Raw genomic sequence first — 26,391 nt, 5'->3', positions numbered from 1 at the left:
GCCGAGCCCAATTTCATGTTGCACACAGTGGTTTTGTTTACGAGTGCCGACAAGCTAACCTGGCTAACTACCGCAAACAAAGGTTCAACATCTTAGAAACTAAGCAACTGTTGAACTGCACTTAAACAGGATGAAGCCTGCAGTGGATGAGATGTTTCCTGAAGGAGCGGGTCCGTACGTGGATTTAGACGAGGTTAGTGTGGTTAAAACAACATAATCACTCAATCACTGGCTAATGTGAGTTAGCTCCGTAGCGTTACAACACAGCTAACCAGTCGTTAACGTCAGGTTGAAAATGTTAAGTAGCAAAATCGGAATAATATACTAATTAAAGTAACTACTGCTGCATTAAACCGTGTCGAAGGATTATCTAAAAAGGTTTACAGTGCCCCTTCACCTCATTTGGTTTAGTGATAGATTAAAATGTTATAGTAGATAGAGAAACGCCGTCTTAATTCACAACTATACTATACACTTCAATCGGCCTAATCAGAAACTCTGATTGCCAAAAAGACAAGATTTTGTCTTGGTGAAACAGCATTATGAAATAGATTTGAAGAGTAAAGAAAAACAAGAAAAACTGAGGTAACGTGAACTATATTTACCTTTAGTGAGAACATCTAAGTATACTGTCTGGTTATACTACATCTGCTACACACTGCACAGAGTCTGGGCATCTGGGTGAAACCAAATAAAATACTTTCATTTCAAAATGTGGAACTAGCACGTTTATAAATGTTAATGTGGGCTTGAAAACTAACTAATTGATCATTATTATTATTCCAAATCAATCCACAGCTGTAGCTTGTTCATTACTTATTACTTAAATTCAGTATAATGTAGTGTGTGTGTGTGTGTGTGTGCGCTTCAATGAAACTAGTTGTACTGTTTTGTGTTAACAGGCAGGAGGCAGCAGTGGCCTGCTAATGGACCTGGCAGCCAACGAAAAAGCAGTGCACTCAGATTTCTTCAATGGTAGGAGACTGTTTCCTACATCATCAACCTCTTTTCTGGAAACATTCTACTATGTGTGATTTTAGTCATCGTTTTTTAGATAATGCCAGCAGCACTTGACTATACTAGAAAAAGTACTGTCCACAGCTCAAGAAAATATTAAAGAAATGACAAGAAGTTTCTCTTTATAGAAATATTTTTAAGTTACCTTTAATTTAGTTGGACAACTAGTCTCAATTATGAGCATGAATTGCCTAATTTGTATAATAACTGAACTTAAAATGATCAAAGCTACATTCCTTTGTCCCTTTAATGATCCTTTTTTGTTTTAACTTGTGACCTGAATTTGTGTTACCTTTTATAAAAAAAATTGGATTTGACTATTTGAGAAATGGGAACTTAAGAAGTAAATGCCTCTAACACAGTATCTAGTTACACGTGGGGACAACTAAAACAACAACAACACTCCACTGAAAGAGAAACTTAAATAGCTACCCTTCATCTAAAGTTGCTCTAAACAAAGCTGCTCAAATACATGTAGGTATACTTAAGTCAATCCCCAACTAGTTAAAAAAAAAAAAAAAAGATGACACCAACATATCACTAAAAAGTTGTCTCTACCAACTTAAATATATTAAAAAAAAATTCCAATATTGTTTCATTAATATAAGTTGTAGGGGAGAAACCACAATACTGACACACTAATTTTGGTGTAAACACATTCATGGATTTTCTGTTGAACAAAATGTACCCTCAAAAATCCTGTTGTTCCCCTGTAAAAACCACTTTACACACAAGCGCATATACACACAGAGAGTGTTCACAAAAAAATGAAGCTAATCTGTTTTCTGTTTTGCGGTGTTCGCTGCAGGCAAAACAATTTAGGCTCAGTAACACATGACCTAGAAAGAAAAGAGGTGACTGTTAAAAAGCAGGGAATGAAAGGAAAAAGAGAAGAAAAGGGAGAGGAGGAGGATGCTAAAGTGAGTTTATAGATGCTGTCAGACTGCAACTCAGCAGGACACCTCGCCAGTCAGCTGCTTTACACACACTCCTTGTTAGCACTGGTAAAACTGACAGTCATTGAACACTGGCACGTCCTAGCTTGCAGTGCTAACAGGGATTTGAGCCCCATAAGCGTACTTCATGTTAATCATGTATCCCCTTAAAGTTCTTTAACGCCATGCCTCATTTGGAAAAGGATGCACATACACATGGTCTAAAAAGATGACCACATAAAATACTTCAAATCAGTTGGCGCCTACAACCCCTTGAATGGCAGGGTCCAAACCTTCTTTGCCCACAGGCCAAATTTTGAAATGAATATAGCTACTATGTGAGGTGATCAGAAGGATTATTTCTCTGCTCGCTCTCTGTCGCACTTATGGTCTCTGTTGAACTGCTTAATCACACAGTCGTACCGTGGTGTTATAGACAGGATAATGTGCCTTTGCCCCATTTATCTTTATACAGAGTCCCGCTGCAGTAAATGCATGAACCACACAACAGAAAAACTTTAAATTTAACAGTGACTGAGCCAAACTTAACCAAGTTTTTACTCTATTTCAGTGAAAAGAGACAAAGTCCTCTATAGTCTTAGCCACTCACTGATGTACATGTGCTGGTTTGGGGTAACAGCTGAACTAACTGTAACAGTGCTCTCTCCAGCTCTGCCTTTGTTTCTTTTCTTTTAACCTTGCATCTTTCTCTCTTTTGTGTGCAGACTTTGAAGACCTGTTTGATGACGATGACCTGCAGTGACCACAGCATCAGCAGGATTCTGTAAACATGTATATAGAAAAGGGAATCTTGAAAATGGGCTTATTCTGACTACAGGTTCTCTCTCAGTTGTACAGCCCCCTCCTACGTGTTACTGAACATGATATTGAAATAAAGTCTTTGTTTTTACAAAAGAAGCTATCAAGGTGAACCAGATGTCTGTGAATTCTGAGAATCCCTTACATTCCAGCTTTAGAGAAAATTATGAGTATGGTTTTGCTCTTGTCATGTTTAAATCTGCTTCTGGGCCGGATTGTAGGTTTGTGAGCTCGGTGAAACACCTGTTAGCAAACGTAATTATATACGAGGTACAGTGTTAACATGGCCACTAAATGTTGAGTTGGGGCATGATGGGACAGGAAAGGGGCTGTAAAAAATGTGCAAATGCTGGAAAAAAAACAAAAAAAACAAATAAAGTGCGAAGGTACAGATTGTGGTGGTAAAATAGTTTTCCATCAGAATAGCAATAGTAGGGGAAAAAAAAAAAAATCTATAATCAGATATAAAAAGGGGATACTGCAATGTTTTATCTGCCTCAGCTGTCTTCTAATATTTTGCCAGAAGAATTGTGAAGCTTTAACAACAGATTAAACTTTAATGTCTTAATTTGTGACTTTTCCCTGAGCTGATGGAGGTGCACCCAAGATATAAGAGCTCAATGATAAAAGATAAATGAAAGGAGAAATTATAAGAAACAGAAAAGTCGGTTTAGAGTCAGTGGTTACCATCCAAAGAATTTATATTAATAATTAATATAAAAAAGAAATTACATCCATAAATGAGGAGGCCTGGTGGCTCAGTGGTAGCGCATTGTGTTGAGATACAATAGGGTTCACATCCCACCCCACCAGGTGCGGCTCCACCCAGCCACCAAAGGCGGACCCTCATGCCAGTCCCGAGCCCAGATCTGGCATAAAATCACATGCTAAATGCCATTTCAGCCTTTCTTACACTTTTACAATGCTATCGGGTGTTTAATGGGGCACTGTAATGAAACAGTCACCCCAAACTGCTACCACAAACACTGTGTGGTAGTGTAGTATCTGAAAAAAACGTAACTTATTTCACATTTTCTGTTGCATTAGACTGGTTTACAGTAAGCAGGGCTCAGCTGGAGATCAACAATATATGTGTGTACAAATTCTAATTTAAGCAATATTAAATCAAAATTTGATTGCAGTTGGTTGATAAATGTAATCAAGTCACCGATTAGCTTGGTTTCTGAGTTTCTTAGTCATGAGTCATTTTTTTCAACAAACAACATTTCAGGAGCTTATATTGCGCACACACGCACACACACACACACACCTTCCCCTGTCAACATCTTCTGCAAAGCCTTTAACCCCAACTAGTCAAGTGGAGCTAGTAAGTACACACTGTGGTCAGACTAGCCAGCTTCCACGTATGAATGTTTATGCCTAATCCTAACACAGGAGATGGAGTCTTCATAAAAAGATGTTGCTGTCAGTAAAAACTACTCTAAATAATGACTATTTTAGAAGTGCACCATGTATTTGGACTCTAGTATAATAATGTGCTACAATGCACATAAAATATGAACATAAAGAGGTTACGTCGCTATGCTTTAATAAACACTAGCAGAAGTATCAATGTTCATGCAACAGCCACCTTCCAGAAGACTAAAATAATAGAATAAATGCATCCTTTCTCTAAAGTACAATGAAATATTGTTCAAAATCAAATTTAGTCCTCATAAAACATGATTTTCTTTGGGTTAAATTACTTTTGCTATGTTTTTCTTTTAAAGTAAAAATCTAAATTTCTCCATAAACTAATAAAATCTCCTCAGAGGCTGGCCTGGGCACAATCCTCATAAGACTACTGAGCGTCATAATTAAATTACAGGCGTATCCAGTCAGATGTGCTGATACTGCATCATACATCACAGCTATATGACCCACTAAAATTGCTGTATGTTCATGCGTGTGTGTCTTACTAGGCTGGCATGCCTGAACACAGTTAAACTGAGGAGGAAACTGTAGATTATCAAATTCCTCATGTGTAGACCAGCTGTCGTATGTGTGTGTTCAGGTTTAGACAGAAGTTGTGGTTTGGCCCTCATTGTGGTCTCTGAAAGTGCTTATGTGGCACCTCAGCTCCCTTCATTATTTCCTGATGTTTTTTCCCTTCTATTCCTTTGTTTGTTGCTTGGAAAGTACCTTTAGATCCTAAAAGCAGGTCCAGAGACTGATTATAGCCCTAAATGTAACTCCAAATATAAAGTGCTAGAAAACTTTAAAAACATAACGCCACATCAGCTAGGCAACCTATTACCCCATTTCTCCACATCTCAATCTCTACTTCAAGCCCTCCCACCTTCTCTTTTCTCCAGTCTTTAATTACAGTATCTCTGATTGGCTGAAACTTCCTGAAAGATCTGGCCAATCAGCCCCTTTGTTGAGGTGGCCCTCGACCCCCTAAGCTGCCCTGTGTGTGTGTGTGTGTGTTAATAAATACTTGTGTGTGTTTGCGTGTCAGAGATGACAGACTCCATTTAAAACCTTGGCGGATCCCTTTGTTGGGGCAGTTTGTCTGAAGGGCAGCAGGGACAGGGTGAACCAGGAATCTCCATCTCTCACACACACTTTGTGTTTGAGCCCAGGTGGACGGAGTCATCTGGCCATTCGGCCTCATTTAAGTCCACATCTGGATCTACAGACAGACACGGCGACAAGATAACTACAGGTAAGGCGTTAAACACAGCACTTCTACTGAATATGTTTACTTTGGTAGACGTAGGTTCTTACCGGGTTTCAAGTTCAAGTGGAAGTCAAGTTTGACTGCTAAGAAATACCTGGCTCTGTCGCTTTGTCCCAGCCCAGCAGCCTTGTGGCAGCATGCTTGCTTAAAGCCATCACCAGTTCTCTATGAGAAATCTAGCACTGGGTCTTTGGTCTAAGGTCTCAGGTTATCACTAAAGGTGGAAACCTAACATCTTCTAGCAGTGATTTATTAGATTTGCAGGTAAAAAGAAAAAAACATTTAAGCCAATTAATCTGCAGTGAAATTACTTCCATGTTGTAGATTTTTTTTTCTAGTTGAAATTACTGTAACTAATCAAAAACATGTACACTCTGTTCACTGGAAACGTGTGTGTTTGGTAAAAGCTGGAGAAGAAGAGATCAAGTCATGGAGGGACAAAGGAGAAATAGTTTCTCTGGTGTGTTCATCACTGCTCTGCTGGCGCTGATGCTGCTACCTGGTGAGTACACCGTGGGAACAATAAAATGGAAAAAATACATTGGAGTTAATTTTAAATATTTTTTATACCATCTGATAAATAAATTTCAGGCTGCAACTAATGATTATGACTATAACTAATGATTTTCCTTGTCTTTATTTATTGTACATAATGACTAGAAGAGTCCAAACCCCCAAATACCCAACTAAAGTTTCATGTTCGTAAAGCTTTATTTTTCTTTATTAGGTCACTGTACAAATCATTAGTGATTCTAATGGTGATGCATTGATGAAAAATGATTATAAAAGTATTATCTGTTAAGGTGGGGGTAGCACAGTGGTTAGAACTGTTGCATCACAGCATGAAGGACCCAGGTTCGAATGCAGAAGGTCAGACACCCACCGTGTGTCTTTCTATGTGGAGTTCTGTTTCTGTGTGCATGTTCTGCCCGTGTCTGCGTGGGGTTTTCTCTGGGTACTCCAGCTTCCTCACACTGACCAAAGACATGAATGTTAAGGTAATTGGTAACTCTAAATTGCCAATAGGTGTGAATGTTTGTCTGTCTGTCTCCCGCAACCCTCAAGAGGACACGTGGTTAAGAAAATGGATGAATCTGTTAATGTTAGCACAGACACAGCCATAATGTTTTTTTTTCCTTTTTACATCTAGTGGGGCTTTTAATTCCAGTCAAAATCACTGCAATTTAATAAGATCCCAAAATGACTAATACACTCAAATTACCCAATACAAACTATAGGAAAACTAATTTCTGAGTTCCTACATTGAGAACTGGCAGACATGTTCAAATGTTTTTCCTCCAGAATCTTACTAAAAGTAAAAGGTAAAATATCAGTAATAAAAATACTGTACTAAGACAGTACAACCACCTCAGTGTCAGCTGTGCATGCTACACTATTTAGAAAATCTTTTGTAAAACGTAAATCTGCTCGACTATTTCATGTAGTAGAAGTACATCAAATGTTAAAACATATAATCAGTAGATTATACATTGCATGTAAGACATTGATCTTTACAGTAACTAGCAACTATTAGTTATTATATAACTAGTAGCTCTTCATAAAAGTAATGAAGTAAAACGAGTTTGTTCTTCAAAATATGCAAATTACTTTTATCATTCTCAAACCTACTTGTTTGACATACTCTACACACTATTTTGTCATCATGTTTTTGGTTGTCTCTTCTCAAGTTGGCACTGAATGTTCTCAATGATGATACAGCTTCATAATCTACTGTACACGGTAAAGCTGTCAAGGCAGAGATTGTGAAAGCTACCCTCAGTCTGAACACTAAAGGTCTCACATCATGTTAACATTTGATAGTAGTGGCTGCAACTCAAACTGTCTTTGTGTGTTTTATTCTTGCCCTGTAACAGTCTGGTTATTTATCATCTATATTACAGGTTGCTCCTTCACCACCTGTTTTCACTTTGCTTTTTGCTTTCCCTTTGATATATATTTTTTTTAAATTGCACTGTCTAATGGTTAAAAGAAAAACAGTAGTAGAAGGAGTTTCTTTCATCATTTCTGGGCCTGTAAAAAATTAGTACCTGTCAGCATCACCTCCTCCTCTGCCCTCTTAAAGCTATGGTGTTTCCAGATGTGCCAGTCACTATTTTACAGGCTCGTAAAAAAACAGTACACCGGATGCAATGACTGAGGCAGCATCTTTTAGCCCACCGCCCTCCTCCACTACCACATCGCTCCATCACCTTGAGCCACCTTCACTTTTTTCTTTGCCTGTTGCCCTTCTTCTGGGTCCTTACATGCTACAGTGCACATCACATCTACTTGATTACTTCACCAAAGCTAATCAAAACTCTATTTTAATCAGGAGATTGATGTTTTTCCCCCAGTTGTGACATGCGCCATGTATCCCTAAATTATGCCCTCTGGGTCTCTTTTAAAGCTGTCGTCTGCTCAGCTCTTCTTTATCCTCTGTCTGTAAGGCATTAACACCTTTTTCCTGTGGAGATGGAAAGAAACCTGGAGCCAACCTGAATCCGCTGTTCCCTAAGCAGCATGGGTTCAAACAGTGCACGAATGTACATACACACAGTGCATGTGATCGCGCACAGACTCACACAGGCACACAAAGCTCTTTGAAAACGCAGCATGGAGTTTGCTGTTACAGGCCCACCTATAAAATCTACAAAGAGCTGCAGTCACCATTGCTTCAGGCAGAGCCAATTACCTGTGTGTGCTGCCTGCGTTTGTGGTTTAACTTTATATTATCAAATATGGATTACACATTTTAAACATTAGAATACATAAAGTAAGAAATTTCCAGAACTTAATCTTGACTTCAGCTAATTTTACATGTTTTTGTTTCTCTGTTCGTCTTTGCAGCATTTCTGTCTGCTGGACCAATTGTTCAAAAGGCCAAAAGAGATGGTAAACATGCTTTTTTTTCCCTCTTAGCATATGTAGTATATATGTAGGAGTGTCATGCTGTAAACTTTAGAAGTCATTTGAAAGTCCTTGAATTTGGTGTCCAAGTGGGTATAAAATCCAGGATCAGCAAGGCTTCTCCTTTTGCTTTCCTGGCCCACAGCAGGTGAAAGTATCCAGGAGAGGGCAGCTGCTGCAGCATTACAAAGGAAACTGATCCGCAACCGCAGGAACATCAGCTGGTACAAACAGCACTCTGACTTCTGGGGATGGTATAAGTTCTTCACTGACAATGGCAACCAAGAGGCAGTAAGTTTTATTTATTTATTTATTTATTTATTTATTTATTTATTTATTAATAATAATAATAATAATAATAATTTACCCATGAAGGTTTTAATAGTTTCCAATTTCAGAGGTGTCCAATAAAATTCTAAAGCTTCTTTAATTCAGATTTTATTATTAACAGTGGGTCAGATGATTATATGGGATGTACTGCCTTTAATTCAGTACTTTAATGCGGTTAAGGATCCGAGTACTTCTTCCACCGCTGCCTACTCTACACAACACTCAAAAGATTAGGGAATACGAAATAAGGCAAAATAATAGTAGGGCTGCATGATATCAGGTAAACTTGCAACATCTGATAACAAATTTGAATATTATATATAAACAAATGTTGAAGTCCACTGCGCTCAACCAGGGAACGTCGTCTGGTGGTACCAGCACCACACAGTCGACACGAAGGAAAACTGTTCAGCTCAGTGATCCCACGATGGTGGAATGAGCTGCCCATCTCTGCACGCTCAGCCACCTCTCTTGCAATCTTTAAAAAACTGCTGAAAACAGAACTCTTCCGCATCTTCCTTTGCACTTAAATTAAAAAGAAATAATAATAATAAAAAGTTTTCTACTCTTTCGTTCTCACATCTCTTGAAACAGAAACACTTTTTCGATAGCTTGTAAGTCGCTTTGGATAAAAGCGTCTGCTAAATGACTAAATGTAAATGTTAATGTAAATGTGTTTCTGTTTTAGGTTTGCTCTGTCTGACAGACTCCAGACAGTGAATAGTCAATGAACATTGAAAATAAGAATAAAAAGCTATATTTAAATTGTAACAAACAAATTTTATTGGAAAAAAAATATTGCATTTGCAGTTGCAAAACCTTACAGTTTTGTGCATTAACAGTTCGTTAACTGAAATGGCTCTCATTACTACTGCCTGACTTTGTCATTGAGTTTTCAGTTCAAAGTCTTTAGTAAGAAAATGCACAGTATAACTAAAGTACAGCTCCGTTGCCCAACTAGACCAAAGATCTGTCTTTGGTCAGATCTTCAGAAAAAAGTAATCGCTGGAACGAACTGACACAGGTGGTGGTATTCTGAGGCCAATCTGACAACTTTTGACGAGCAGAGATTCAGGCTAATGGTTACGCAAACTGACTCAAGTCATAACTTAGTGTCAAAGCAATATGCCGATGTGTTCATATTTGCAAAAACTAGAACTAAATCAACTCCCTATTAAACCCTCCCTTCCACACTTCTCAGGTTCAGGAGATGGACCGCATTTATCTGGCCTACCTCCAGAACAAGAACCGCGCTGAGGGACGACGCTCATACAAAGCCTACCTGAGCCACCTGGGGGACATCTACAAGTCCTGTGCTGATTCTGACGACCCTAATTGTGTGGCTTCCTATACGAACAGGCCCAAACCTGAGGCCCCCAAAGCAGCACCAATAAAAACCTGTGATCCCACCAAGGATGCTTACTGTCTGTATGCTGCTTTAGTCCAAGGTAAAAGCCCCTACTTGCCCCTGGTGCTCCCTGCTGCCACTCCTGCTCCAGCACCAGCCAAAGCCCCAGCCCCTCTGTACGTCCGCTCTTCTGCCCCAGCAAAAGAGGCACAGTCTGGATACCACTACTTCTCTCCTTCTGTAGTGCCTTTCCTTTCCAAGGTATGCTTTCAGACAGTTAGGTTTATAACAAAATACTTGAAATTACTAAAACATGTACAGTAAACTCATTCTGGAAGTAAAGGTTGTACTTGTACTTACAGAGTCATACAATATTTGAGAAATTTCAGCCTTACTTCATATAGGGTGAACCTCTGACTGCACACATTTTTAAGTGGATTTCTTTTTTTCTATAAAAATACAAAAGTTAGATTAAATAAATATGTTGAAAGATATTCGATTTAAACTAAATTATGAAGTAGTTGCTCTAGCCTCATTGACATCCTGTTAGCATCTCTGCCTTTGTTTTTGATGCTTTAGGAGCAGAAGTCTGAGCTGCTGCGTATCTGCTCTAGTGATGATGTCGCGTGTCTGCAGTACCACCTGAGAGCAGCCTATGGGTATTCTCCTTCTGCTGGGCCCCTGCCTTCCTATGCCCACCTCGGCTGTGACCCCAAGAAAGACCCCTCCTGCAAAGCCAAGCTAGTACAGAAAGCCCCCTCTGGTCTCTACCTGCAGTACCCTAACTGTGATCCACGGGACCCCTTCTGTGCATATGCTGCCTCTCTCGCGGTACGTTTTAATATAAATGTATACACTCAAGCAGACTTCACCAATTGCCTTTTGTTTTTGTATATTTTTTATTTCACCTAAGCATTAATTTACACACACTAATTTGGTTCTACTGTGATGTGTTCAAACAGGCAACCCGTGCCCCTAACCCCCCTGCCCCTGCTGGCCCTGGATCCTGCAACCCTATTTTTGAAGAAGGCTGCAATCCTCTAACTGCCACAAAATTTGCCACTCCTCCAGAGGCATACAAAAATGAGGAGATGGATGGGGCTGCTGCCATTCGTGCTCCTCCTCCTGCTGCTGAGCAGTACAACGACCCCTATGCCATGTTTAGGGATGCTTATGCTAATGCTAATGCTAACAGAGTCACTGATCCTTATGCAATGTACCGCCAGGCTAGTGCCCCAGCTTCTCCTCCAGCTAAAGACCTACATGCCATTCTGCGCCAATACATGGCCCAAGCTCAAGGTAATGATCCATATGCTCCACACACAGAGGCCACTCCAGAATCCAACCCTAATGATCCTTTCTCCGCTGCCATGAATCGCCGTGGTCCTCCCACCCCCAGGCAACAATTTCCTTTTTCCTATCCCAGCTATGAGGAGCCTGCCCGGGAGGAACACCATCCTCTGGGCCCCCCAGGTAAAACCAAAGAGGGCTATGATTGCTTTATTGGTTATGATCGTGAATGCTACCCTGTAAAACCCAACGAGCCCCGCTCTGGGGTTCACCGTCGCGTACCCTTCCCTGCCGAGGCCTACGAACCCCACCTGAATGCTGATGGCACACGAAACGGAGTCCTGGAGCCATCCAACCCACACTGTGACCCAGAGTACGACCGTGACTGCCGTTTACGTCGCTTTGAGCCTCAGCAGGCCCACACCGAGGCCCAGCCTGGGCATCATGCCAGGGAGGACCACAACCAGGAGGCAACAGAGAGCGAACAGCAGCAAGAACAGCAGGAACAGGATCAGTATGAGGCAGAGCCCTACCAGAGTGGCCAGGAGGAGCCTCATATGTCTTACCAGCCACTCTCACAAGGTATGCCCAGCCTGCAGGACATACTGAGGCGCTATGGCGATCAGTATTCGGGTCAGGATGATCACAGAGCTTATGCAGATGACTACCGCAAGAAATAAGCATAATACACATGCATACAGATGGACATGAATACACAGTCCCATGCGTTCTTGTAGTTTAGCCCTTGATTGCCTCACGCCATGCACAACTAGTCCAAACTGGACCAGATATGGGACATGAGAAGTCTATGGACCCAATGAGCAAATACATCATGTACATGCACACATAGCTTCCAGCTGTAGCAGGACGCTCAGAAATTCAAGGGTGCTCCAGCAAATGTTTTCATCTTTTTAGCTGCTTCAGATGTCTTCTGCTTTGGCCTATTGCTTTTTCCACCTCAACCCTCCTCAGTCCACTCGAATGTGTAATGACAACTCTTTGCTCAGCTTCGCTTCTGTATCTATGCATTTTAAAATTGTTTGTTGCTTTTTGATAGTGATGGATTATGTCATTTTTTCTCCAATGAATGTCTTAATAAAAAGCTCTAGAAAGCTGTTTTAGCATTTTATTTTTTTATTTTTCTTTTATTTACATTTTTGCACTAAACTCTACCAGTCTCTCACCCACATCCAAAACTAAAGCTGTGTCACACACAGACAAATACGTTTCCCCCCGCCACTCAAGTGGTTCTTCTGAGCTTGAGACTCCACTGGAGTTCCCATGCATTGGTCCAAGCACAAGCACTGCCTCACACCTTCCTGACAACAGCAAAGCTCCATGGGGGGGCTGGGGGATGCTGCTGCTGCTTTTAATGTTTATTCTGAATACAATTTAAACACAAACCCAGCTTCACAGCCTGTCCTGAAATTATATGACGTGCAAATATTTAGCCTAACCCTAACCATTGTGCCTGTGTGATTTCACTCTCAGCCATGACAAGTATATGTAAAATATTTGCCCCCTGCAAAAAAATGTTGGACTACCTGTGATTTAGATGAAACTGTAATTCCCAAAAAGAAGAAGGCTGTTGGCTTCTTTGTTAGCAAAGGGAAACAACACTTCAACTCCGCTCATCAATGAGCTCATAGCTTGGTTTTTTAAAAGGTGTTTCCTTGACCCTGTGCTCACCTCTGACTTGATCTCACTGGTTCTATTGGCTTCCTCCAAACAGACGCAACATGGGGAGGGCAACAAAGAGTAATGGACTTGCTATATTGATCCAACAGCTCTCAAACACATTAACAGCAGTAGTCATTCACAAGTCCAGGGGGAAGCTCTTTCTGTGTTAACACAGATGGAAAACTTCTGACTTTCGAAAGAATCCACAACAGTTATCTTGCTATATTGTCTCAAGATGTAACTGGGAAACAAAAATACTGATTGCAAGAGGTATGGTTTAAGGGTGAAGATGAGGTTGAGGGTAAAGAGATCATATGCTCTTTGTTTTTTTAATTCATGGCCTCTGTGAATATGAATTGTTAGGAATACATTAGATCAACTTTTACTTAAATTGTAGCGAAGTGTTAGGAGCAAGTAGTAGCCACACTGAAAAGGACCAGTCTCTAAGTGAGGGTGTGAATGGACTCTTTACCAAGGACCATGTGCAGGCCAAAGGACTGTCCTCAATGCCAGCTTTCTATTCACTAGAGATTAAGTCTAGACTACAAGTAAGAGGAAGTAAATAACATCTTTTAGGAAGAAATTCATGTATTTCATTATCTGACAGAGTGGGTGCAAAAATGCCAGGCCAACCTTTAAGGCAGTTGAGATAAAGACAAAGAAAAAAACAAAAAAACAAAAACAAAGTCCAAGCAACTAAAGATTCAAAGGTTTTGACAGCTTCTTACATGACGGGGACATTCTAGTGCTTAGAAACCTGATTGAAATGGGTAAATGTTTTAAAAGGAAATTAAATAGATGTGTTAGCGAACAGGAGAAAAATAAGTGTTTTCAATAATAGGGTTAACTGTTTGGGGGATGTGCAATAACTGTTGTTCTACCCAAGGCCTAATGATCAGTTTTATCAAGTCATTTTGTTCTCATTGACACTACAGTCCTCACAGGTTCCTAAAGATCTGATGTTTTCATTTGTTTGTTAAACGTTTTTTGTTGTTGTTTTTCATTCATTCATTCACAATCTACTTTTAAAGTATAAACAAGCCTTTAAAATATAAACAACCGATTGCAAGGTTGTAAAACACTTTAAGATACTTTAAGACACTAATATGACAGCGATATCAGATGGTTATGTTTCAACAAGAGAGCACAGACAGAGAAACAGCTGTTTCTTACCTTTCCTCTGTCTGTGGAGACACAGCAACAGGCCAACGACGCAAATGGATTCAAGCCGTTCACATTAGTCCTACAATGTTGACGTTTATAAATCCACAGTTGTTTACTACTCACTTCAGTTTTGCTGGTTAGATAAGTAGCTACACTCAACGCAAAGGTAACAAAACATTGTTGTCGCCATTTTGTAATCAAGCGTTTAATTGTCTCCCTCAATAATTGACCAATCAGCGAGCGACTAGGCCAATCATAGCAATCGCTACCGTCTTCATGCCAACCAATCATATGCTTTGATTTCTGAAGACTGACAAATACTGTAGCCAATGAAATCGAGACTTGAGAAAGCTGTGACTACATCTCTAATGTGACTTTCTCGCTAAATTCTGTTCATATTTTAGTTATAATAAAAATTACAGTGTTCATCAAAACAACTATACAGCTATATTCTTGAAAATGCTAAAGTTTGTTTTTTTTTTTTACCATATAATCTAAATATAATATGACACTGTATTAAAATATGTTTTGTTAATTTTGTTTGTTTGTTATATGGAGTAAGGTCTGAATATTGTGTCAAAATAAACATATAATAAAGTGATTTGCATCAGCTGCACACAAGTTTTTTTTTTTTGTTTTTTTTTTGGTGTGTTTGCTTGTTTTTACAAAATAAAAGGTTCATCTACAACTGTAACCAAATATGTGATGTTTTCCACTTCTAAAGACCCATGGTATCATGTGGTTACTACTGTGAGTGCCATGTTGAAGACTCCAAATATCCACTTTGGATGAAACTTTAGGAAGACCAACTCAGACCCCTTGATTTTAAGGGAGGTTTTCTCTGACAAAGTTTCACCTGCTTGTGAACCTATGACTACATATTACCCATTTGATCAGGGTCTGCTCTATTCACAAGGCTGGTTATTGTCTGTGCTCTTTACTCTCTTTCATCCGATCCTGCTGATTTAAAAAAAAAACAACAAAATGAAACAAATCAAATAGAAGACAGCATGAGACAAACTTCATAAGTGTGTGAGTGAAGAAGTGAATAATGGCATGTGTCTCATCTGTTTGTGTGTATGACAGAGACAGTGAGGCTTGCTCCTAAATATATCTGAGTCAGTCAGCCTCCAGCTGTTAACAAAGTCATACCCCCTGCACTGTGACACACCAACACACAGGATTCATGACGGGACTCCCTCTTGTGGCTGCCGAAGTTCAGGAGAGGACGAGGTGGACGCCAGTCACTGCGGATGCTGTCAGCAACAGTCAAAGCTGATTATTTGTTAAGTCTAACAATAGCTCCTGCTGTCAAACTAATTACTGCACATCCTTTACACCTCCTGTCCTGTCATTAGCTGTTGCATTGAATTATTTACAAGACATTTAACATTATTGAACCAGTTACAGTACATTTGTCTAGCTTGGCTTATTGCATGCTTTCACATCATGACACATGTCTATCAACTCAAACCTTTCAGCACTGTGTTCAATGAAGCTGAGTATATTGACATATACAGTACTTAAAGGGCAGAATATTAAACTTTCCAGCATGAAATCTAATTGGGTGATGATGTTCATCACTACTATCTATATTTCTTTATGAGGTATAGCAGTATTTAGTTGTTGTTTATAGGTATATAACATAAATTAATTAAAATGTATCATTTATTTTAAAATAGATATAGAAAAATAAAAACTAAGTCTGCTGACTGAATTGCCACATAATTAAAAAAAAATCAAAACAATGACCATCAACATGAAGGGCAGCTAGAAATGACTCACAAATCCTAATGGTACAATATGTCAGCATGATGCATGATCTAAAATAAAAGGTGTTGCTTCTGTCACCTTGTGCTCAGAGCTGTCAACTGATACCAGATGGTAGAAAAGCCGCAGGAGGTCCAACTCTGCTCTTATTTCCAATTACTGATCCTAAAAAGAGCAAGAAGCAGCGAAACAAAACAAAAGAATGTGAGTCGATGATGAGGAGAGGGGAAGAGGGGGAGGAGGGAGACACACAGCAGGTGACTCGCTGAAAGGCTGAATTCGCACTGTTCCTGATATGCAGGAATATTCCAGAGCACGCCACTCATTACAAGACGGCGCATTGTAAAGATTCAGGCTGAAATTAGCGCCTGTCCCTTTCTCCTTGTACTGGATGGATGTACTGTATCAGCTGTGTGTGAGAAGTTCCTGCTTGTTGTGGTCAGCGGTATAAAAGTCGCCAAAGTCAAAAAGTCACATTCCTTGAAGTTCCTCATTAGTCGGAACAATCATTGGTTTGAAAAGACCAACTCATTACACAGATTGTGCAGTTTTAGAATGGTAAATAATGTTGGAGAGGAAAAAAAACATATAATTAGTTGGTGAGCAGGCACTTAAATGAAATCTGTTCGTCCAGGTGTGTGAACCAAGAAACTTTTCCAGTTCCTGGTTTGCCTCTATGATGTGGAAGTACACATGTGCATTGAGAGTTATACTTGTTGTTGTTGTTTTTGCCCTTTACAAATATGTATATATCATCTTGTCATTTCGAAAGCAGGAAGAAAAGAAGGACCCTCACAATATCACAATGCAGAGTTTCAAAGTTGAAACATTTTACTTAAATTGAATTTGAAGATGAAAAACATCTGCTAAGTTGAGATTAATTTTTTCATGTTTTGTCAGTAAATGTTATGACTCACATAACCACTTAATAGCAAAAAGACACATTTTCAGTAATAATAGTCTCGTTTGTAGTGTTAGATATGGATATGTGTGAATCTCATGCTTGGGTCACCACTGTACAGACAAAAAGGACAAAGGAACGCAGAGTCAGCAGATTTACACCGAATCTATATCTGCCTGATAATCCATAATATCAGTAATGTTTTTATCATATCACGTTCTTCCTTGTTTTTCAGCATTTTATGCATTTCTTAACCCCCTTTGTTGACTTTCTGCCACTCTGACTTTGTTTTTGGTCTCATCAAGGTCAGTAGAGACCTGTACACTCGTGCACGCTTTTGTTTTTGATTGGTTGTCCCAGTTAAGTCCTTTAATTATTGCAAAGTTTTTTTGCACAACATGTAAAAGGGGGTGTTTTTGTAGCGTGTTTTTTTATTTTTTTTAACTAAAGACGCTGGATCTTTTCAATTTCCCCTTCAATCAATCAGGTTCTTCTTTCTCCCCGAGGAAACAGAAATTGTTACTAACAAGGACAGGAGAGAGAAAACTAAAGAGAACGAGAGACTGCCATGTGCAGACAGAGTTGATGAGAGGATGTCTTATCATTGTGAAGCAGGGTTGCCCAGAGACAAAAAGCCATGAACTAATTTCATACCAAATTTACATGAAAATTACTGTTAATCACATCGAAATAATATGTACGTTGGAAACAATTATTCAATCCCCACACAGATATTATTATGTAAATGTAATTTTGTTTCTGTTCCTCATGTGAGGCATATATAGCTCATTTGTTTATTGGCACTTGAAAAAACAAACCAAGAAAATTTGTTTTTAGAAGCTAGATGACAAACACACACACACACACACACGCATGTTTACACGTTTATCATACTGGTATACACAAATTTACTGGACCCAGCTTCGACCTAAACCTGACCTCACCATCACCTTAACCCGAATCTTCACCCTAAAATAACAAGAACATGAGTTCCTCCACTGTAACTGTGTAAACAAACTTGTGTCCCAAGAATATCTATAAGTATACACTCATATCCACACAAACACACACACACACTTCTGTGTGTGCCTGTGTGTTCCTGTATTGTCCCAATTCAAAAGTTTCCCCCCTTTTGTTTCCTCCTCATTGTACAACTTAGTGATTAGTTCAGTCCTGTGCCATGTGTCACCTGAGGGCCATGGTTCTCAGAGGCGAGCGGCACAGAGTGGTCGCCTGGCGACAACCGGCGACAGGTTGTGGCGGCAACCTTGGTGTGATAGATGTTCACACTTCCCGCTGTCGTGTTGGCGATGCTCGGGTGTTTATCTTGCTATCCTTCACCGTGAGTCCTCATTCATCATCCTGCTGCTCATAGGGGGCCCATCCCTCGCTAACAGTACATCTGATTAAATATTAATCACTTGTTAAAACACTGCCAGGCGTTTGTGTTTATGTGCCAAAGTGTGTGTTTGTGGAGTTTGGAAATAATTGTTATCCAAACTTGCTTCCAGCTCCACTTTTCTCTTTGTGTGTGTGTTTCTCCTTGTCCACGGTTAATTAAAGCAAAGTAAGGGAACGCTCTGAAAATTAACTCTGAAGGGTCATGAAAGTGAAGTATCCTAATACAATTTGTCTGCAAATGCATGTTTCTCAGAGAAATGTCACTGTGTCTCTCTCTGTGCATGTTTTTCAAACTTTTCGTGTTTGTCCGTGAGGCGATGCCATCTGGAGCCACGGTGCCTCAGGTTTGAGTGTGCACACGTGTGAGTGTGTGTATGTGTGTGTGTGTGTGTGTGTGTGTGTGTGTGCACATCTGAAGCAGACAGCATCTGTTTAAAACAGCAACAGATGGCTCCTCCTTCTGTCTCCTGCGGCCCTTCACATTTAACCCTCGATGGAGGGAGAAGGTAGATGAGGCCGAAGTCAAGTAGACTTAGTTTGAGTGCAGTAGAAGGATCAGTTTTTATTAGTGCAGCTTAATCCAGTTACTACATAAAATGCAATTAGATTTACACTGATGAAAATACTCACACAATGGTTCGGTTTGATACCAAGTATATTTACTCAAGTGTACTTAAATGCAATAGTATAATAGCAGTATTATAGTAAGTGATATATATTATTATTATTATTATGGATGAACTAACTGGCAGTACACAAAGTGATGAAAATCAGTTTACTGTTTACCACCGGAACTTTAAAAAGGAAAAATTGATTTGCTAACATAGCAAAGTAAATTTTTGTGATGTTTTTTGTGGCACATGGTTGAACTGTTGTGAGTGAGTGTAATTGTCTTTTGATCATTGAGATTACATTAAGCCAGATAAATCCTTGAACAGATTTGGCTCTGTGTCCAGGCTGAAATGATGTTTTTCTCTGAAACTGATCTTTTTAACAAAGCTAAACTCTGCTTTTTCAAAGCTATAAGTCAAAATGCAGTTAAATAATAAAAAGGTCAAAACCAGATGACATGTTTTCTAAATGCAATATTTAATGGTGTGGGGTACAAGTCCAATTTTATTAACACTGTGAGTTGAGTTACAAAAACTGAGTAATGCAACATTGAACCTTGATTCTCTTCAGCATAAAAACAGTATCAACAACGTCCAAATAGGAAAAGATGTATTTTCTGTATTTGCTGATGTGAGAGGCATTTATTAGATTGTTGCTCCTGAATAAAATATACAAAAACATTTGCTGTATGTTTTAAAATGAACCTTTTCATGTCACGTCAGTATAACGTCAATCAGATGTGTTGCGGTTGTTTTACACCATTATTATGTCCACTGTGAGTTTCACTCAGGCATGCACGCTTCACGCTCAGGAGTGTATTGAACAGGAGGCTGGAGTGCATGACAAATGGTCCCCTTGTATTCAGGCTGATGAATGATCCTCTGTGGAAATGAAGAATTGGCCTTGTTAGTATTCGTCTCTTTGTTTTTTCCACATTTTCAAGATTCTTTAGTCATAGATCTACATTTAATATAAAACCTGAAAGGGGCAGAACAGCTGTTTCCTAATTTATTAAAAAGTATATTAACTGTTAAAAATCTCATTACCTTTATTATTATTGCTTGCGATTGCCATCGGTCTGCCTCTACCAGCTTTGCACATGTGAATTTTCAGTTTCTCCTGTCCTCCAGTCTGATTCCCTCAAGCTCTGCTCACATGTCAAAAAGTTTTTTTAAAAGGCTTAAGCCCTGGTTAAACCATCACTATTTAGGCTGCATGCATCAAGTCACTATCGTGTTGAACTATAAATCCAAACACCCTGTTAAAGAGTACGTTTTCACCCCTGTCACAGCCGCATGATGCTACCAGCCGTGTGAATGACTGTCGAGATTGTGAAAGAAATGAGCAGGGCCTGGATTTCAAGAAAATATTTTTTTGTTGTTGTTGTTTTTAAAAGATTTTAATAATTAACTGCTTTGCACATAACTTAAGACACGCTGTCACTGCTGTTCTCCCATTGCTGCATGAAAAAACTTAGCATGTGCCACTGAGGAATGTCCTTGTTTTCCATGAAAACACGAAAAACGTAACTGCAAATTCATTCACATATCAGCCTTTAAGTTGATAAACTTGAACTTATCGATGTCTATACTGTGTCTCTGAAATGTGCGATTTATTGGTGTAAAGTGAAACCAAACTTTTGAGCAGGTTTGTAAACTCTTCAGCTATTTCTCAGTGGATGTGCTGCATCCTCTGCAGACTGTAAAAGGGGCTTTTCTTTTGGACATGATTGCACAAAGTCTACCACAGTTAAGAGCACCCCAGTCCAAAGAAAAAGAAAAACACCTGCTGTTTTAGGGTGGCACACATTGTTCTACACCGTGAACATCTCACTTTGAAAAGTGGGAAGGAATCTTCTATAACCTAGGTGAGTAGAGGCACAATTAGTCTCTGACAAGTTTCCCCACAGGATCCATCACAGTCCAGCTGAGCACAGCTTGCCTCGTCGTGTTCATTGTTTTTGTTTGCCGAGATGTTCTCCGGTGAGCATGGTGAGCATGAGAACCTCACTCCTAGGTGTGTTGTTTCTGTAAAATGCATGCAGTGGCACTCTCAGCGCCCCTAAATTATGCAAAAATATAAACAGTAACTGGGAAGCAACAAACATTTGAGAGTTACACGCATATAAAGGATAAAACACAGACGTATCGTTGTGAAGACACCAGGAGCAAAAGTTTAGAAAACAGGGAGAGAAAAGTAAATGTTTAGATTTTTATTCCTTGAAGGATCTTTGCTAATTTTTAATGACTTTTTGTTTAGTTTTCTGATGTATTGCTGCTTTTCTTTTGTCTGTTTTACTTGTTTATCATCTTCTCACTTTGTTATAATTCTGTGATCCAAGCATCATATTATGTTACAGCTCTTACATATGGTTAACACACAAGACAAAGGTGCACGGAAGAGGAAGAGGAAAGAACAAAAAGACAACAATAAAAGAGCTCACATGGCTCAGTGCTTGTGTTGCATCTTATACTCAGGTATAGTTCAGAGGGTGGTTGTGCACAGTATGTGTGCATGCAAACTTTAACATTTCATTCGGGAGCTAATTCACAAATGAATGACTGAATCAATGTGCATGAATGGATATGTGCATGTGTGCTTGAAGACTTTTTCCAGTTGGCTCAAAAGTTGTGACTGCACACTAGCAACACACGACAAGGAGTATCGTTTTCCTCGCCGTTTCGTTTTAATCTAGTTTTTTAATGTCAGCAGGAATTTACAGTATAAACAAACAAAAACAAAAACAGGTGTGTGTCGCTGATTTCACTGGTTTTCAAATCACTGGTATTCATACACACACTAAGAAATGAACATCAGTACAAAGTGAGTAAACAGTTTTTCTAAATGTATATTTTGGGATTTCTACACAGTGAGTGAACTCAGTTAATAACATGATGTCACCTTTGCTTTAATTTTCTCTGACAGCTTTGCAAATATAAAACTTTCTTGTCTTTATGTTTAACGACTCTTTACGACTCTTATTTTAGTATTTGTGTGTTTTCAGTGTATGAATATCTTTATGAAATCCTTAAAATGCACGTTGTTGTCACAGGAAATATCATTATTGGATCTTGCCAGCTTACCATGAATGTATTGTGGGACAGGAGGAAAATAAAACAGAGAGGCACTGAAAGGGATGTTTGTGCGGAACGAGAGACGGATGCAGGGAAAAGCAAGTAAAAACATGAGATGCAATGAAGCGTGCTACGTGCTAATGATCACACAGGGAGACAAACTGCGAACTCAAGCACTGATGAGAGGGGTTATATGAGGTGAGACAAAAAAAATGTGTTGGCCTTAAAGGAGGTCCGTAAGGAGGAACTTGTCTAGCGGTCGTAGTGAATTTGACACAAGCAAGAGTGGCAGTTGGAGGTGTAAGTTAGATGGATGACTGGAAAATAAAATACACACTTGAACACAATCTTTTCCTAAACCTAACCAAGTCATTTTTGTGGCTGAACATAAACCAAGATGTTGTTATTCCTCATTTATTGTCATAACTATTACAAAGGTCTGGTGCATTATATCACATGATAACAACAACTGATGTCCAGGTCTGTTCCCCCATCCTACCACCAGATAGCCCCAGATTGTCCCTCTGTTACTGGTCCTCCCACTTGCTTGCCCTCTTCCCACCTCCTCTGCCTGCCGCAACTGGACGCTATTTATTCTTCTTACCTCTGCCCAGGGCTCCATCTGCCATTTGCCATTATCATTTTTTTGTCATGCCTGTATGTTACTGAATTTATCCTGTTTTTTCTGCCTGAAATTTGGACATTGCTTTTATCCTTGTCGCTTGCTGTTTAGATAGTTTTGCACTGTTCATCCCCTGCTCTTCCCACCTGGTATTATCCACCTGTCTTCTTCTATTGCATCTGTCCTCCTCCTGTTGGTGTTTAAACACAAAATATGACATACTGAGCGTATTAGCAGAGGGGCCCATTGAATGGTGTGGTTTAACATTTTATTAAGCCACTGGAGGCGTGTGTGCTAAGTGTTGTGGTTGTCTTAAATATTGTCAACACATTGACTGGGAATTGACAAGAGCACTGTGCTGAATGAGTGTCATTTGTTTGCTGGAGATGTCTTGTTGTGCAAGAGGTTGAAAAGTGGGTTAAACCACAAAACAACAAACACATTCGCTATCATTTGAGCTAATGATTAAAAAAGGGGAACAACAGATGTTAAACTGAACAGATGTTACTCAGGTGTCTGTTTGAGTCTGTAAATAATGGTGCAATTTTTTTGTTTGTTCATTGTTGTGATGTTGTGATAGATTCATTCATTGCACATATACAGTGCTGTACTTGAAACCTATTTTAAATACATTAACATTAAAAATGCTGAGATTTCTTGTTGAAAATCAGTCAAAACCAGAGTCAAGGTGACCCAATTGATGAAGATCCAATCCATTTAACTTATTCTTAAAGTGTGTTTCTGTAAACAGTGGCCATTATTTGGCTTCTTATCTCTAAACTGACAATATGAAGATTATTGTTCCGATTATTAAACTTATCTGGATCTCTCTCTCCTCTATTTGCCAAGCTGCAGATGAGGATGCATGGAGCAATTTAGCAGAGATATACGCTCAATTTTCCAATTATAACTGAGTCAGATGAGGGACACGCTAAGGACGTGTCAAACAATGAATTGTTAAAAATGTAGGTGTTTTTACTATTGTTTCTGCTTTGCTAAGTGTTTTCTGGCAACAAAAGGACACTGCAAATTAGCTCATTTATCTTTCGTGACTCCTGTTCAGTGTGTGTTTGCGCAGACCAGTGTTTATCTACAGCTGCTGTAATGGCTGCACTAAAACAAATAGTCTGTTGAGTATTTGTGAGTCAAGGACTGGTCCCTCTAATTTAAAATCATTTACAGGGAACATTAAAATCTGTGCCTCTTCATAACTTCGATGCCTCAAGAGTAGACTTGAAGAAGCAATACGTTCATTCTTGTCTTTTTTTTTTTAGCTTTCTCATTGAATTATAGTTTTAGTGTATTTTGTTTTCAGTCATAGTGTCTTTCCTGAGAAAAAAGCTGATGACATTTGTTGAACTGACAGTTAAAATGCACTTCATTCTACTACCAAACAAAACTTTACTGTATCATGACTCCTGACTTACCCATGAACTGTTTGACATCTGATAAACCGTCAAACATATGGTTTTCCTATGTATGTATGCTGAGTGCACATGACCTGAGGGAAACATGATTTATTTAGACAGATCCTCATGGACAAAATTAACAGATTTTTAATTGGGATGCACCCTAACGCCTAAGTTCACCACTAGTAGAGTGAGTTAGATGTAGATACGCTACAAGTTTGTGTGTGTTTACCTTTTAAACCAATGCTGAAAACACATGTCCATCCAGGTGTCACAAATATCTCAAATCATATTTTATGAGTTATAACAAATTGGACACATAAAACTGAGGATTGTGAGTTTTAAAGGACCCGATTAAAATGCCAGACACACAGAGAATAAGTAAAGGAGTTTATAGTAATGAAATAGATAATTTAATGCAGGAATTAGGCACGGGGATCAAGAAACAAGAGAACGTGTGACAAGGCACAAAGTAGCAACAGTAAACAACCAGAAAACACAGCGGGGTTTAGAGATATAAAGTAAAAACTAAACTAGAATGTCCATAAAAAGGGAATTAACAGAAACAAGGATGAAGTAGCAAACAAAACACAAAAGTCAAAAGACTTAATAACCAGAAAGTCACAACTGAAAACAAATGCTAAACCTGACGCCAAAAACTCACAGTGTTAGGGAGAGCAGGGAAATACAGGAGGGAACACAGCACACAGTCTTTAAAAAGGGCAAGGTCCGGGTCCAAATGTAGGTCAGAAACAAAACAAGAAACAGGGCTGGAGGATAGAGACAGAATCCAAAACAACAATCTGGCAGCATGGTGCTGACTGAGGGCAGCATATGAAGGGAGGCTGGTCCACAGGTGATCCGGTGATTAGGCTGAGTGAGGAGAGGGAGAGCACAGGAGCTGATCATGGTGAGACAGACTGAGAGGGCAGGGACAGGATAATCAACCAGCAGGGGCAAGGCCAGGCAGGGATCGTGACAGAAACGTCTTCACACCAAGCATTGATTGTCCAGTCTGTGGCTGCATTCACACACTCTGTGGAAAAAACACTGAATGTACGGTATACATGTCAAGTGTTGTCTTTGAGGGTATTAACCCAGCCAGCAGCGTGTTTGGTGCATGTATGTCACTAGATCATAGGAGCTCGTCTTGTGTAGTGCTGTGGGATCAAATTTGATAGGCTAACATTTAATTAGTTGGAACATCTCTAAATTTCAGCTTGGATCCTAAAGCATAAGTCCAGCGCGTGTGTTCATTAGTTAGACACGAATGATCCGCACCTAAATACAAAGCATTACATAAGCAGTTTTGAGCTGAGCAGCGTTACGTCTGCCGCTCCAATTTGTAGCATTTATTGCCTGAAGCTTCTCAGGATCATTTGATTAAAATGTGAACATTGTGTTGTGCTGGCAATCTGTCACAACGGTAACATTTTATTATACATGATGAAATACATGACGAAAGGGCATTGCAGTAGTTTCAGATGTCTGGACCTGATAATCAGCTCATGTTTAATCTGTTTGATTACGCAATCTGTGTCTGTGCAAGTGAAAAGGCCACGGTTTAGTCCCTGATGTTTACGAGGGCAATCTAGACAGACACATGCACATATTAACTGCACGCATGTACAATAAACATGCATGTACACAGACACATATGTTTTTATGGAGGTTTTTAAACTGTTATTTCAGTGCTATCTCATCTAAATTAGGACTGTGCTTCTTTTTTGTCATCATATTTGAAGAGGTGTGCATTGTGAGGCAGGAGTAGTTTCAAATAAGTTTTTATTTTCAAACTTTTTCTGCTACTAAAACTTCTAAATTGCTTCAGACTTTAACACCCTAAAGGTGATTGTAATTAATTCCTCGCACAAACTAAGGTTACTCAGAGTAGCTGCCCAGATGTGCATTGAAATGTTTTGCTTGAGTGAGTGTGTGTGTGTGTGTGTGTGTGTTTTGCTGCCCTCGTGGTTGTCATTTGTAATATTCCACTTGAGTGCTCCAAACGCAGTTTTCTCACAAGACGACGGCTGTAATTTGGAGCATTAATCTTCTTCCCTCCCTGTAAATATTGTCGCTGTTAATAATTCACGGATTAATCAACATGTGAAAATGACTAAAAGAGATGAGAACGAAAGTGACACTGAACTCCAGACGCTTTGGGTGAAGAAAACAGGAAATGATTCAGACATAACTTTCGTAAATGACGGTGGCCCAAAGGCCTCAGCACGCACACACACACACACACACACACACACACACACACACACACACACACACACACACACACACACACACACACACACACAAACAAATGTTACCAATTTGACAATGCATGTGCAGCATTTAACATAACAAAAAACAGAAACCGTGCAAGTAGCACCCATAACAATGGAAACTGGATCAGCAATTGCACGCTTCATTATTCT

At 39.4% G+C, this 26,391-nt stretch overlaps 2 protein-coding genes across 2 annotated transcripts; both read left to right on the top strand.

Annotated features, from left to right (window-relative positions):
- Positions 1–16: 16 nt before the first annotated feature.
- On the top strand, positions 17–3,208 carry cops9 (COP9 signalosome subunit 9). Its single transcript, XM_026361400.1, has 3 exons — positions 17–193; positions 903–975; positions 2,678–3,208. The coding sequence occupies exons 1-3, from the start codon at positions 131–133 to the stop codon at positions 2,713–2,715; spliced, it is 174 nt and encodes a 57-aa protein (XP_026217185.1). The 5' UTR covers positions 17–130; the 3' UTR covers positions 2,716–3,208.
- Positions 3,209–5,883: 2,675 nt separating this feature from the next.
- Positions 5,884–12,009, top strand: and1 (actinodin1). Its single transcript, XM_026363858.1, has 6 exons — positions 5,884–5,956; positions 8,302–8,346; positions 8,507–8,652; positions 9,893–10,300; positions 10,619–10,870; positions 11,002–12,009. Exons 1-6 carry the CDS (start codon positions 5,884–5,886, stop codon positions 12,007–12,009), a joined length of 1,932 nt encoding a protein of 643 aa, XP_026219643.1.
- The last annotated feature ends 14,382 nt before the right edge of the window (positions 12,010–26,391 follow it).

This window comes from Anabas testudineus, chromosome 2 (genome assembly GCF_900324465.2).
Source record: "Anabas testudineus chromosome 2, fAnaTes1.2, whole genome shotgun sequence".
Lineage (NCBI taxonomy): Eukaryota > Metazoa > Chordata > Actinopteri > Anabantiformes > Anabantidae > Anabas > Anabas testudineus.
The sequence above is the reverse complement of the archived record's forward strand: the minus strand, read 5'-3'. Positions and strand labels throughout refer to the sequence as shown.

Excerpts from the sequence above, each read along its gene's own strand:
- cops9 (XM_026361400.1), top strand. The coding sequence starts at position 131 with ATGAAGCCTGCAGTGGATGAGATGTTTCCTGAAGGAGCGGGTCCGTAC. Across the intron at positions 194-902 it reads CGTACGTGGATTTAGACGAG|GCAGGAGGCAGCAGTGGCCT; the intron begins GTTAGTGTGGTT and ends TTGTGTTAACAG. Across the intron at positions 976-2,677 it reads GCACTCAGATTTCTTCAATG|ACTTTGAAGACCTGTTTGAT; the intron begins GTAGGAGACTGT and ends TTTTGTGTGCAG.
- and1 (XM_026363858.1), top strand. The coding sequence starts at position 5,884 with ATGGAGGGACAAAGGAGAAATAGTTTCTCTGGTGTGTTCATCACTGCT. Across the intron at positions 5,957-8,301 it reads GGCGCTGATGCTGCTACCTG|CATTTCTGTCTGCTGGACCA; the intron begins GTGAGTACACCG and ends TCGTCTTTGCAG. Across the intron at positions 8,347-8,506 it reads TCAAAAGGCCAAAAGAGATG|CAGGTGAAAGTATCCAGGAG; the intron begins GTAAACATGCTT and ends CCTGGCCCACAG.